The following is an 11,571-nucleotide window of genomic DNA, read 5'->3' on the forward strand; positions in this document are numbered from 1 at the left end:
GGTGTTCCTTGCAAGGGGAGGGAACTGGCAAAGGCCAAATGGTTTGAGTGAAGGTGCTGGGTTTAGAAAACTTGGAACGGTTTAGTAGAGGGGCTGGAGTCTACATGCATTGATGCCCGAGTCCTTCCCGACTGGGTTCGAGACCCTGGAGCAGCCCTCCCTCTCTCTGGGTCTCTAATGGCTTCAGTTTCCCCCGCCCCCTCACGTAAATGGGCAAATTCTTCCTTGTTTCTCTCAGACTCCCTTGGGCTGGGAGAACCCGCTGAATAGACGGTGAGTGACAGTTCTTTTGAGTCAATCGCTGGAGGATAAAGCCCTCTCTCCTCGAGGGCCAATCGCCTTGTTCTTGAGACCGGCCGCTGGGCGGGGCTCACCGAAGGCCTCGTGACCTCACGTTTTCGATAAACCAGTCACAGCTGATAAGAGGCGGGTCCTTTAGGTGATGGACAGATATATTTCAAAATGTCCGCTAGCGCGGGGCCCGCCGGGAAGCTTTGAGGAGGTGCTGGGGGAAGGGGCGGGAACTCCCGGCTGGCTTGGCCCAATCATCGGTCGTGCTTCCTGTGATAGACGAGAAGTCTTTGCCATCCCGGTCGACTTACGTGGGCGGGACCTTTCACGCCAGACTGGGCGCGTCCCTGAACTTTGATGGGCATCTTCGTTGTCCAATTGGTAAACGGCATTCCCAGACGGACCGCCTCCATCGCCAATGAGATCTCCTGGCGGGGTCGCGGTGGGCGGACCCAGACTCTCCGCTATAAGGCGGTCTCGGGAGAGTGCGGAGAAGGGGGGGGGTCTCGGCGGATCGAGGAGTAGGAGCGGGTGAATATGGCGGCAGCCGAGACCGCGAACTGCATCATGGAGGTGAGCGTCTGGAACGCCGCCGGGGGTGGGGGTCGGTTCGGGGGTCGGTGTTTTATGGCACGGAGAAGGGGCTGTGAGTCGGCGGATTTGAGGAAAGGCCTCCAGCCGTCCGGCGGGGGGGTCCGCATGCTCCGGATCGGGGCCACCGTTTCGGTGCGGGTTCCCTAGCTTTCGGGGGGCCTGCGGTATCCCGCCCAGACGCTGGTCTCGGGCCCCCTCCCACGTGGAGGAGGGCTGGGGGCGCTTCCGGCCTGGCCCCCACGTGGCCGCGGCGCGGTGGGTGGGGAGGGGGTGTGCCGCGCCCGGTGGCCCGGCGGGCTCCACGTGCGGGACAAAGGCCCCGCCCCCGGCCGGGGGAGGGGCGCCCCGGGGGGGGGCGGGGGGAGGCTCTCACCCTTCTCAGGCCCCCGGCCCTCCACGAGGATCGCGGCGTACATTTCCGAGTGGGACTTATTCGGGGGCCTTCAGTCTCTTGGAAGGAAGGGGCGGTGTATCGGGTCCCTCCACATCCCCCTCCCAGGACCGGGCATTCACTTAGGCCTCGGTCCAGGTTTTGTGCACTTTTGGGTTCGGATTGGAGGAAGACAAAGACCTGCTTTTCTCTGCTCCCCCTCCCCCGCCCCCCGTTTCCTGTGCCTGGATTCTCCTCCCGGGGCTTCGGGAGCGGGGGGATGGGGGATGCCCCTGTGACCTCTCTCGGTGGTGGTGGGGGGGCCTCCAGCTGAAGGAGATCGGTCCCGATAAGGCGCCCGGCACCCCCTTGTGGCCGTTTCTGGGTGTGTGGGAGGGACATCTTTTTCATGGGGCGTGTCTGGAAGCCCACCGCCCCGTCGGAGCCCGGCCGCGCGAGGGGAGGGGTCTGCCGGGAAGGGGCCACGATGGAGGCTGCGAGCTCTCACCCCCATTCCTCTCCCCTCGGCGCTCGTGAAGGCGGGGGATGGACTCCCCCTTCCAGAACCCCGGGGCGAGGGTCCGGAGCCTGGATGCCTGAAATGGTTTCCCAAAATGTGGGTTCCTGCACAGCCATGCGGGGTTGGTGCCGGCGCGGGGTTTCAGGCTGCCTGGGGCCTGTCTGGCTGAGACATGAGTGAGATGGAGAAATGGGCCCAGCGGGGAATCCCCTCCCAGCCGCCCTTTGTAGGCATCCTCGCTGGCTTGCGGGAATGGGGGTGGGGCCCGGAGCCCTGCGGGTCACGCTTCTCGGCGCCCGGTCCCAGCTGTCATCTGATGGGGCCGCCGGATTTTCACCCCTTCCCTTGTGGCTCTCTCTGGAGTGGGAGGGCAGCTCCCCAGGGTCACTCCAATGACTCCCATCCCCCGTGGCCGCCCTGGACCAGGGCCCCGGGGGTGGAGGAAATACCTTCCGGGAGGTTGCCTCGGGGCTTGGCCCCACACTGGGGGGCTTGCAAGCCTGCGATGTGTGTCTGGATGGGGGGAGGGGGGCTGGGGGTCCAGAGTCCGGCCTCTTCCCCGGGGAATCTGTCTTCCTAGGTGGAGGGAAATAAGCCAGGAGATTGGCTCCAAATGGTTGTATGTGGGGTTTCCTGAGCCCAAGGCAGGAGCTAGGGGTCGGGGTGCCAGCTCTGGTGGGGGTGCCATCTCCATCCTGGAATCCTCTCATGAAAGACTGGTTTCCAGAAGTGGCAGGTGCCCAGAGGGCACACTCTGCCAGCCACCTCCCCGCTATGGATGGGTGTGTGTGTGTGTGTGTGTGTGTCACCTAATCTGAGGGGATTAGATGATGGAGGGGAGTGACAGCTGGCAGTGCCTATGTGCCCGGTGGGTGCCAGTTCCTCCGGGCTGGGTGGGGGAGGTGTGCATGGTCAGATGCCTGGCCAGAGAGGGGCAGCTTGGGATCAGTCCGCCATCTCTCCAGCCACAGCTGAGACAGAATCCCTCTCTCCTCCCCCCACTTGTCCCACCCCTTTTTGAAACAACCCTGCCTCATTACCTGCTCTCTCTGCCACCACTCCCCACCAAGGAAAAGGAAAATTGCAGGAAAACACTCCCCTCTTCTAACAGCCAGGGTCCCCTGGCCTGCCCCTAGCCGCTCCCAGTAGCTAATCCTTTCTCCCTGTACTCTCTCCTAGAATTTTGTAGCCACCTTGGCTAATGGGATGAGCCTCCAGCCGCCTCTTGAAGAAGTAAATATCCTTTTGTGAGACCCTTCCCCATATTAAGATATCTTGCCACACTTTAGGCCCTGTCTAGTGGTCTAACCATGAGCCTTCTTGCTTCAAACCAGCTTACCCCTTGCCCCCAAACACTTAGTACACACTCCCTCGAGGTTTGTGGCCCCCACCTTGCCTTCCCCAGTAGTGTGGCTGCTTCCTTAACTCTATTTCCAGCTCCCCTTTGCCCTCCCCTATGTCTGCTCCAGTTCTGCCTTCCCCTCCCCTCCCAGCTGTGGGCTGAGCTAGAGACGGGGGCAGAGAGACTGGAGAGATGGTAGGCATGGCTGAGATATCGGGGTGTTCCCTGGGGGCGGGGTATCCTGCAATAGAAATATGGAGCTTGTGGGTTCTGGGGAGGCAAGATGGCAGATGGGAGCTGTAGGGTTGCCATGGTATGATTTGGGGGGGTTATTCCAGGAAGAAGTAGGGACCTGGAGGCTTAAGAGGCTTTGGGGAGCCCCAGATTTGACCCATGGTCCTATCCTCCCTCTCCCAGGTCTCCTGTGGCCAGGCAGAATGCAGCGAGAAGCCCAACGCTGAGGACATGACGTCCAAAGATTACTACTTCGACTCCTATGCTCACTTTGGTATCCACGAGGTGAGTGCACAGCTGAATCTGGAGAGGTTAATTTATGGGAGGGCTGGAACTGAATTTCCCACCACGCACCCTGCCTTCCCTGTCAGCAGGCTGCCCCTCTGCGCATGCCCCAAGCTCACCCTGGGGTCTGCTCTGCCCGCGGTTGCCTTGGAGACCAAGGTTAGCCAGGTGCTCTTCAGGATCCCTCCTGGGAGGCAGGGGTGGGAGCCCACATGCTTGGCTGAGATGCAGCTGGAGGTCAGGGCCGGCTGGGTTCTGCCGCCCTCTAGTGACCGGCGGTGGGATTGTCCCCCAGCTGCTCAGGTCTGCTGTGCAGATGGCTCCTCTACTCTGGTTCCCCGGAGGCTGAGGTCCCAGTAGTTGGGATGGATTCTGTGGATTTTTTCTTTTGGTCTTTTTTTTTTTTTTTTGAGTGTATAGGTCAGTGGATTATTGATTTCAGAGAGGAAGGAAGAGAGAGAAAGAGATATAAACATCAATGATGAGAGAGAGTCATTGATCAGCTGCCTCCTGCACACCTCCTCCTGGGGATCAAGCCCACAACCCAGACATGTGCCCTGACCCGGAATCAAACCATGACCTCCTGATTCACGCTGACCGGGCTACTGAGGACTTTTTAAAAGCAAATGTAGCCGAAACCGGTTTGGCTCAGTGGATAGAGCGTCGGCCTGTGGACTGAAGGATCCCAGGTTCGGTTCCGGTCAAGGGCATGTACCTGGGTTGTGGGCACATCCCCAGTGGGGGGTGTGCAGGAGGCAGCTGATCGATGTTTCTCTCTCATCAATGTTTCTGACTCTCTATCTCTCTCCCTTCCTCTCTGTAAAAAATCAATAAAATATATTAAAAAAAAAAAAAGCAAATGTAGTTGAGGCTTCGGAGGCAGTGGTAGAATCTGGCTAGACTACGATGGGAGCTTAGTCTATCCAGTCTGATGTTACAGATAGGGAAACTGAGGCACGTGGAAAGGATGTCAGCATGTCAGAGGCCAGGACACCCCTGTTTCCAGCTGTGAATGTAGGCCCCTCACGGTACCTTCGCAACCCGTCTCCCCAGGAGATGCTGAAAGACGAGGTGCGCACCCTCACCTACCGCAACTCCATGTTTCACAACCGGCACCTCTTCAAGGACAAGGTGGTGCTGGACGTGGGCTCCGGCACAGGGATTCTCTGTATGTTTGCTGCCAAGGCCGGGGCCCGCAAGGTCATTGGGGTGAGTGTCCTGGGCAGCGGGGTGGGCTTGGGCCCTGGGACGGAAAGGGACGCCTTGGGGCTCAGGGATTGGATAGAGGGGGTGGGAGGTGAGGATGGGACTCGGGGGGGGGGGGGTCTCACCCTCACTTCTTCCTGGACCCCAGATCGAGTGTTCCAGTATCTCTGATTATGCGGTGAAGATCGTCAAAGCCAACAAGTTAGACCATGGTGAGCCCAGGAAGAGAATGTGTTTGTGGGGGCGGAAGGGGCGATCCCAGCTTCCCGGGCCCTTGGCAGGAGGGTGGGGGCCGCTAAACACAGATTCAGCTTGTCCTCTCCTGTGGGCTCTGGGCCGCCAACAGCCTGAGAATTCAACCTCCTCAGAGCCCGTAACCTGAAAAGCAGGTTCTACTGTCTTAGAATTTAAGTGTTAAAGTCCCAAACTCAGTGCCTCGCTCTAAAACCTTAGGCAAGAAGCAGTCTAGGGTCACGTGAGAAAGCACTCAGCCGCCCTTCTCGGAGCTCAGCCAACACTCCCAGACTTCTGTACCTACCGGCACATATGCGTGTCAATGTTTTTACATTTACGTGCATTATTTTTACACAAATGGCATTTCACACAAGTCTTTCCCTTTGCTTTTTCTTATTTAAAAAAAAAAAATACCGTTTTATTGATTTCAGCAAGGAAGGGAGAGGGAGAGATAGAAACATCCATGATGAGAGAGAATCATTGATCGGCTGCCTCCTGTACGCCCCCCACTGGGGATCAAGCCTGCAACCCGGGCCTGTGCCCTGACCGGCAATCAAACCGTGACCTCCTGGTTCATAGGTTGGCACTCACCGGCCCCGCCCCTTTTTCTCCGGTCATCGTGTCGTTTAACATGTTGCAGGACGTTGAGAGGATCTTGTTCTTTTTGATACTCACATACCCGGGCCTTCTTAACCAGGCTCCTGGTGATGGGCATTTAGCTGCTTCTGAGCGTTTCCGCTCCTGCATATAAGGTCATGCCACAGATGAACTGGCACATCCGTGAGGCTGATTTATAAAAGTATCGCATGGGTCAAACGTGTAAGTTGCTAGATGTTGCCAGATGGCCTTTGAGTTCCCACCTGCGAAGTTGGAGGGGCAGAGATGGGGGGAAGGGGGTGGGTTTTCTGGATGTGAAGGCTCCTGGCATTTAGTAACTGAAGGGATTTTTCTTACTTTCTTAGTAAGACTAGTATAGTGACCCCCCCCCCCCAAGTACCCAACACTCAGCTTTAAAATATATTTTTTTATTGATTCTTTACAGAGAAGAAGGGAGAGGGATAGAGAGTTAGAAACATCGATGAGAGAGAAACATCAATTAGCTGCCTCCTGCACGCCCCCCACTGGGGATGTGCCCGCAACCAAGGTACATGCCCTTGACCGGAATCGAACCTGGGAACCTTGAGTCCGCAGGCTGATGCTCTATCCACTGAGCCAAACCGGTTCGGCCCAACACTCAGCTTTAAATATGTCCATTGGAAGCAAATTCCAACTGTGATGTCCTTTAGATCCTGCTGTGCATGTTTCTAATAGGTGATCGTGCCGTTCCTGGCAAAGCCTTAAATCGCCTACTACTGAATCCATGTAAGATTTCCGCTTCTGCCTCAGGAAATAGCTAGAGTGAGTGAACTTGAAACTGAGTGAACAGGGCGTGGCTTCAGCTGGCAGGGTTCTTTGAAGATGCCCAAATGTAGCCCCCAGCCCTTCCTTAGAAGTCCAGGGCTGCCCCAGTGGGGTCCCCAGGCCCTGGCCCCCCAGAGGGAGGCAGTCGGACGGGTCTCCTCAGGCCTGTGCCCCTCTGCGCCCCTACAGTGGTGACCATCATCAAGGGGAAGGTAGAGGAGGTGGAGCTGCCGGTGGAGAAGGTGGACATCATCATCAGCGAGTGGATGGGCTACTGTCTCTTCTACGAGTCGATGCTCAACACCGTGCTCTATGCCCGAGACAAGTGGCTGGTGAGGCCCTGGCAGGGGGGGAACGCAGGCTGGGTCCTGAGGGTGTTTGTTGCATGTATCAGTCGGGGGCCAGGCCGGAAGCCAAAGCCAGGCCAGGTATTTCCCACACAGGGGACTTAACACGGGATTGCCCGCACAGATGTTGGAAGGCCCACAGCCAAACGAGTATAACAATTTTTGGGAGCTACATGGTGACAAGGAGATGGTACGGTGTCAGGGGGGCGTTAGTGCTGGGAAGAAAGAAAACCATAGCAGGACAAAGGGATAGGGAAGGACAGGTGGGGGGAGAGGGCGTGATCCTCTCAGGCTCTCACATCAAAGATGTGCCAGGCAGAGGGAACACCCAAGGGAGATGACTGAGACTTGATCAAAGGATGGGCAGTAGCCACACAGGATCTGCTTCTGAGGGGAAGAACACTGGACAGGATTTCAGCCAGTGCAAAGGTCCTGGGGCAGGAGTGTGCCTGGGTGTTGAGCGGCAGGGAAGCTAGTGAAATGAGGATCTGGAGCAGTAGGAGGTGAAGTTAGAGGTGAGGGGTGGAGGGGCCTTGTGGACCCTCATGAGACTTTGCTTTCCCTCTCAGGAGCCAGGAAGGGTTCTGATGATCCCTCAGAACCTCCGGACAGGGTCTGATTTAGGTGCTCCTGGGCGCCACCTGATGGCCATGTGGGGAATGATTGGGGGGTGAGGGCAGAGCAGGAAACCCTGAGGCGGCTGCCTGAAGTGTCGATGTCTCAGCCAAGGGTGGGGCAGAGGGGGTGGATGCAGAGCCACACTGCAGAGGTTTGGCAGCCGCCTTGCCGAGGCCCCCCACCCTTCACGCCCTCACCCTGCCCTTACACAGGCGCCCGATGGCCTCATCTTCCCAGACCGAGCCACACTGTACGTGACGGCCATCGAGGACCGGCAGTACAAAGACTACAAGATCCACTGTGAGCTTGGGCCCAAGGAGCTCGTGGGCTGGGGCGGGCCCGACCTGACCCGCGCGCCCCGGTGTGCTCACCCCTCCTCCCTGCCTCCTCCCAGGGTGGGAGAATGTGTATGGCTTTGACATGTCTTGCATCAAAGACGTGGCCATCAAGGAGCCCCTGGTGGATGTGGTGGACCCCAAGCAGCTGGTCACCAACGCCTGCCTCATCAAGGTGAGGGGATGGGCATGGCCAGGTGTCCCCCAGGGTTGGAACCAAAGAAGGGCCAGCACCTGTCCCGCATGCGACACATCAGGGCGCGGCATGCTGGCCTGAGGTCTTGGGTTCCTCGCCCGTCAGCTAGGGTAATGCTAGGGGCCCAGCGGAGCTGTGTCTTCCATTAAAAAGCTCTGAGCCAGCCAAGGTCAGTGGTTCCAAGATGGAACCCATGAGCTGGGCTTGCCCTGCCCAGGGACACTCTTTCCAGAGGGAACACGGGCAGCAGCTAAGACCCCCGGGCGGGGCTCACCTGGGCACACCGAATGCAAGAAGCCGGGCCAGGAGCGAGTTTATCATAAGTCAAGGGTACGGGCTGCGATCCATTGTTGAGCCCCTTCCTGCCGCGCCCCACACATCCCTCCGTGAGGCAGCAGAACCACGTGGAGGGAGTGAGGGGAGGAGACAGGAGACGAGCAGGCGGCCTGACCGGCCCGGCCTCTGAGGCTGCCTCAGAACCAGGGCTATGTTCTGAGCGCGTCCAGGAGCTGTCCGGGTTTAAGCAGGGGCTGGGCACGACCTGATGGGCTTGTTTCACAGTTGTCACCGTGGCTGATGGAGGTGTCCAGCTAAGTGATGTGGGCGGGGCGGGGGGGTAGAAGCAGGGAGCCCCATGAGGAGGCCATGGGGGTGGGGGTGGAGTAAAGCCATAGGTCCAGGAATAACTCGGGGTTGGGGTCGGATGGGGAGAGGAGGGAACCGGGACTCCAGCCCCGCCCGCCCCACCCCCTCCCCGTTTGCCTGGGCCCCGGGCCGGCCGCGGGGCGTGGGGCTCATGGCCGGTCCCGCAGGAGGTGGACATCTACACCGTGAAGGTGGAGGACCTGACCTTCACCTCGCCCTTCTGCCTGCAAGTGAAGCGGAACGACTACGTGCACGCGCTGGTGGCCTACTTCAACATCGAGTTCACGCGCTGCCACAAGCGGACCGGCTTCTCCACCAGTGAGTCCGGGGGTGGGGGGGGGGGGGCGCCCGCTCTGCCTTCGCGCCCCACCCGCGGGGCCCGGGCAGGACCCAGGCAGGACCCTCGGGGGCGAGGAGGGTGGAGGGATTCACGGGCAGGTGGACCACAGTCAACGCTCCGTAAACGGCCATGGGGGGCGGGGGGTGGGGTGCCAGGCAGAGGGAAGGGCAAGACCAAGGGCTGACCCGACCCCGCCCTCAGGCCCCGAGTCCCCGTACACACACTGGAAGCAGACCGTGTTCTACATGGAGGACTACCTGACGGTGAAGACGGGCGAGGAGATCTTCGGCACCATTGGCATGCGGCCAAACGCCAAGAACAATGTGAGGCTCGGGGGCACCTGGGGGTGGACTATGGAGGCACCTCTGCTTGTCGGGGGCTCTTGGAACATGATTGTATGGAGCACCTATGGGCAGTGGGCCCTGGGGACCAGCCACGATCAGGCTGAACCCCTGCCCTTCCGATGTTCCCGATCTAGACATGGGTCACAGTCAGCGGTAAACGACAGCAGGGGGTGACTGTGCCAAGCTGGCGAGGGCGGGCCAGTTGAGAAGGGGGGGGGGGGGCTGGTTTCCCAGCCTGGGCCTGGGGATCGAGGGAAGCAAAGGAGGGCGGGCCGTTTGTTCCTCCTGCGCCCCTGGCAGGATGCAGCTGCCACTGGCTGAGAGGCTGGGGGCAGGCCTGGGGCAGAGTCAGGAGCCCCAGCTCAGCCTCATGGGAGGAGGAAGGTCTGGTTCCTGAGTGGAGGGGCATGGCCTGCGCCAAAACAGGCCCCTGTGTAAGGCTGGATGGTGCCCAGGGAGCCTGGATGGAGGGGAGTGGCCCAAAAGGCACCCACTTTCGAAGTCAGGGAGACAAGCCCGTTAAAGCAGGGACTCTCAACCAGGGACTGTTTGCTGTGCCCCAGATGACACTGGTCACTAGAGACGTGGGGTTATTACAAACTGGAGAGGGTGCTCCCCTCTGCTTGCTCCTCACCTGGACAGTTCTGCATCTCTGCCTGCCCTGGCTCCGGTCCCCTCATGTCCTCCCTCTCCCCACAGCGCGACCTGGACTTCACCATTGACCTGGACTTCAAGGGCCAGCTGTGTGAGCTGTCCTGCTCCACCGACTACCGGATGCGCTGAGACGGCGCCCGGTGTCTCCCACCCCAGCCCGGCCGGCCCTGCACAGGCCCAGCGGCTGTGGCATTTCTTAGGCGGTTTCAGGATCCCCCTTCCTCTCCTTTTCTCACAAGGGAGTGACAGGGGCCTGGGCCCGGGATGGGAGGGGTGGGGGGTGGGCACATTGTGACTGTTTTTCATAACTTATGTTTTTATATGGTTACATTTATGCCAATAAATCCTCAGCTGGGACAGCTTGGCTTCTGGGGGGTTGGGGTTCCGTGTGCAGGTGCTAAGGTTTCAGTCTGAGCAGCCAGGAGTACCCGGATGATGGCGTAGGTCTCTGTCCTCACTTGTGTCTTGTTCTGTCTCACCACAGCCCTCTGAGTCTTGTCCCAGCTCACCTCTTGCTTGCTCCCAGGATCTCCCCCCCACCTCTGGGGGGAGTGAGTCTGTCCCCCCCAGTCCCCTCTCCTGCCCCTGCGGCCCTGTTACCTCTCGTCCCCGCTGGACATGGCTCTGAGCCCAGCTGCACTGCCAGGCTGATGGAGGATCGGGTGTGGGTTCCCAGTATAGCTGGGCCCTTAAGCTTCTCAAAAGACCATTTCCCTGCCTCCCCCAACACACGATTCCTCTGTTTTTTCTGTCCAGGCCCCTCCAGGGCCAGGCCAGGGCTGAGTGGCAGTGAGCACTGTCCTGCCCTCGGCAGCTAGGAAACAGTTGCGGTGGAGTTGCCCTGGGGTCAGTTCCTTCTGGGGGGCGGGTGTGACCTAGGGTGGGGTCCCACCTCAGGATAGCAGAGCCTCCCCACCTCAGAGGAGGGCACCAAGGTCCCACTGACCTTCACAGGCCCCTGCTGCAGGCACGGTGTCCTCATCCACCACCCTCCCATGGCCCTGTGCACAGAGCCCCATCCCCCAGGACCTGGACCACTCAGCACAGCATCCCTGTCTCCACAGCACCTGCTCCGCCTGCTTCCGTACAGCTGAGCCCTAGGCTTTCTGGCAGCTGATCCGTTCTTCTAGGATGGTGTCCGCACTGGCCGTGCTGAGGCTCGGGCTCTGTCCCTATCCCCAGGGGCCTTAGGTTCCAGAGTCTCCCTGGATGAGAGTGAGGTCTGGTCTATACTGGAGCCCAGAGCTTCCCCTTCCCCACCCCTTTCCTTGGAAGCAGATGCTGACGCCACTTGAAAGTGTCAGCTGTACCATTCCTCTTCCCTAGGCCTTAGGATTCCCTCTCCTGGGGCCTGGGTGCACCAGCACACCCGTGAGGGCTCCTAGGAGCCGTGGAGGAGGGAGGTGGAGATCTGGGTGCTAATTGTGCCTCCCTGGCTTGGTGTGGCCTCAGAGACTTCGGCCTGTTTTCCTCTCTTGGGAGGTAAAACAGGCCTTAAGCTACATCTCACCCTGGAAGGTTATCCAGACCTTGGGAGGGGGCGGGGCTGCCCGCGCAGGGGCAACTTCACTCACCGAGTTTTCTGGTGACCAACACCCACCTGCTGTTGCTTCTA

The 11,571-nt window shown here is 59.6% G+C and overlaps 1 protein-coding gene across 2 annotated transcripts; it reads left to right on the top strand.

Annotated features, from left to right (window-relative positions):
* The first annotated feature begins 780 nt into the window (after nucleotides 1-780).
* Nucleotides 781-10,313, top strand: PRMT1 (protein arginine methyltransferase 1). Of its 2 annotated transcripts, XM_081107080.1 has the most exons (11): nucleotides 784-864; nucleotides 2,955-3,008; nucleotides 3,535-3,636; nucleotides 4,690-4,845; nucleotides 4,991-5,054; nucleotides 6,667-6,809; nucleotides 7,655-7,742; nucleotides 7,837-7,952; nucleotides 8,786-8,936; nucleotides 9,160-9,281; nucleotides 10,002-10,313. In XM_081107080.1, exons 1-11 carry the CDS (start codon nucleotides 829-831, stop codon nucleotides 10,083-10,085), a joined length of 1,116 nt encoding a protein of 371 aa, XP_080963206.1. In that variant the 5' UTR covers nucleotides 784-828; the 3' UTR covers nucleotides 10,086-10,313. The 2 variants fall into 2 exon arrangements, with proteins under 2 accessions (XP_080963207.1, XP_080963206.1); XM_081107081.1 differs by lacking the exon at nucleotides 2,955-3,008 and having other exon boundaries at nucleotides 781-864.
* The last annotated feature ends 1,258 nt before the right edge of the window (nucleotides 10,314-11,571 follow it).

Source organism: Myotis nattereri (genome assembly GCF_964212035.1).
Source record: "Myotis nattereri genome assembly, chromosome: 15".
Taxonomy (NCBI): domain Eukaryota; kingdom Metazoa; phylum Chordata; class Mammalia; order Chiroptera; family Vespertilionidae; genus Myotis; species Myotis nattereri.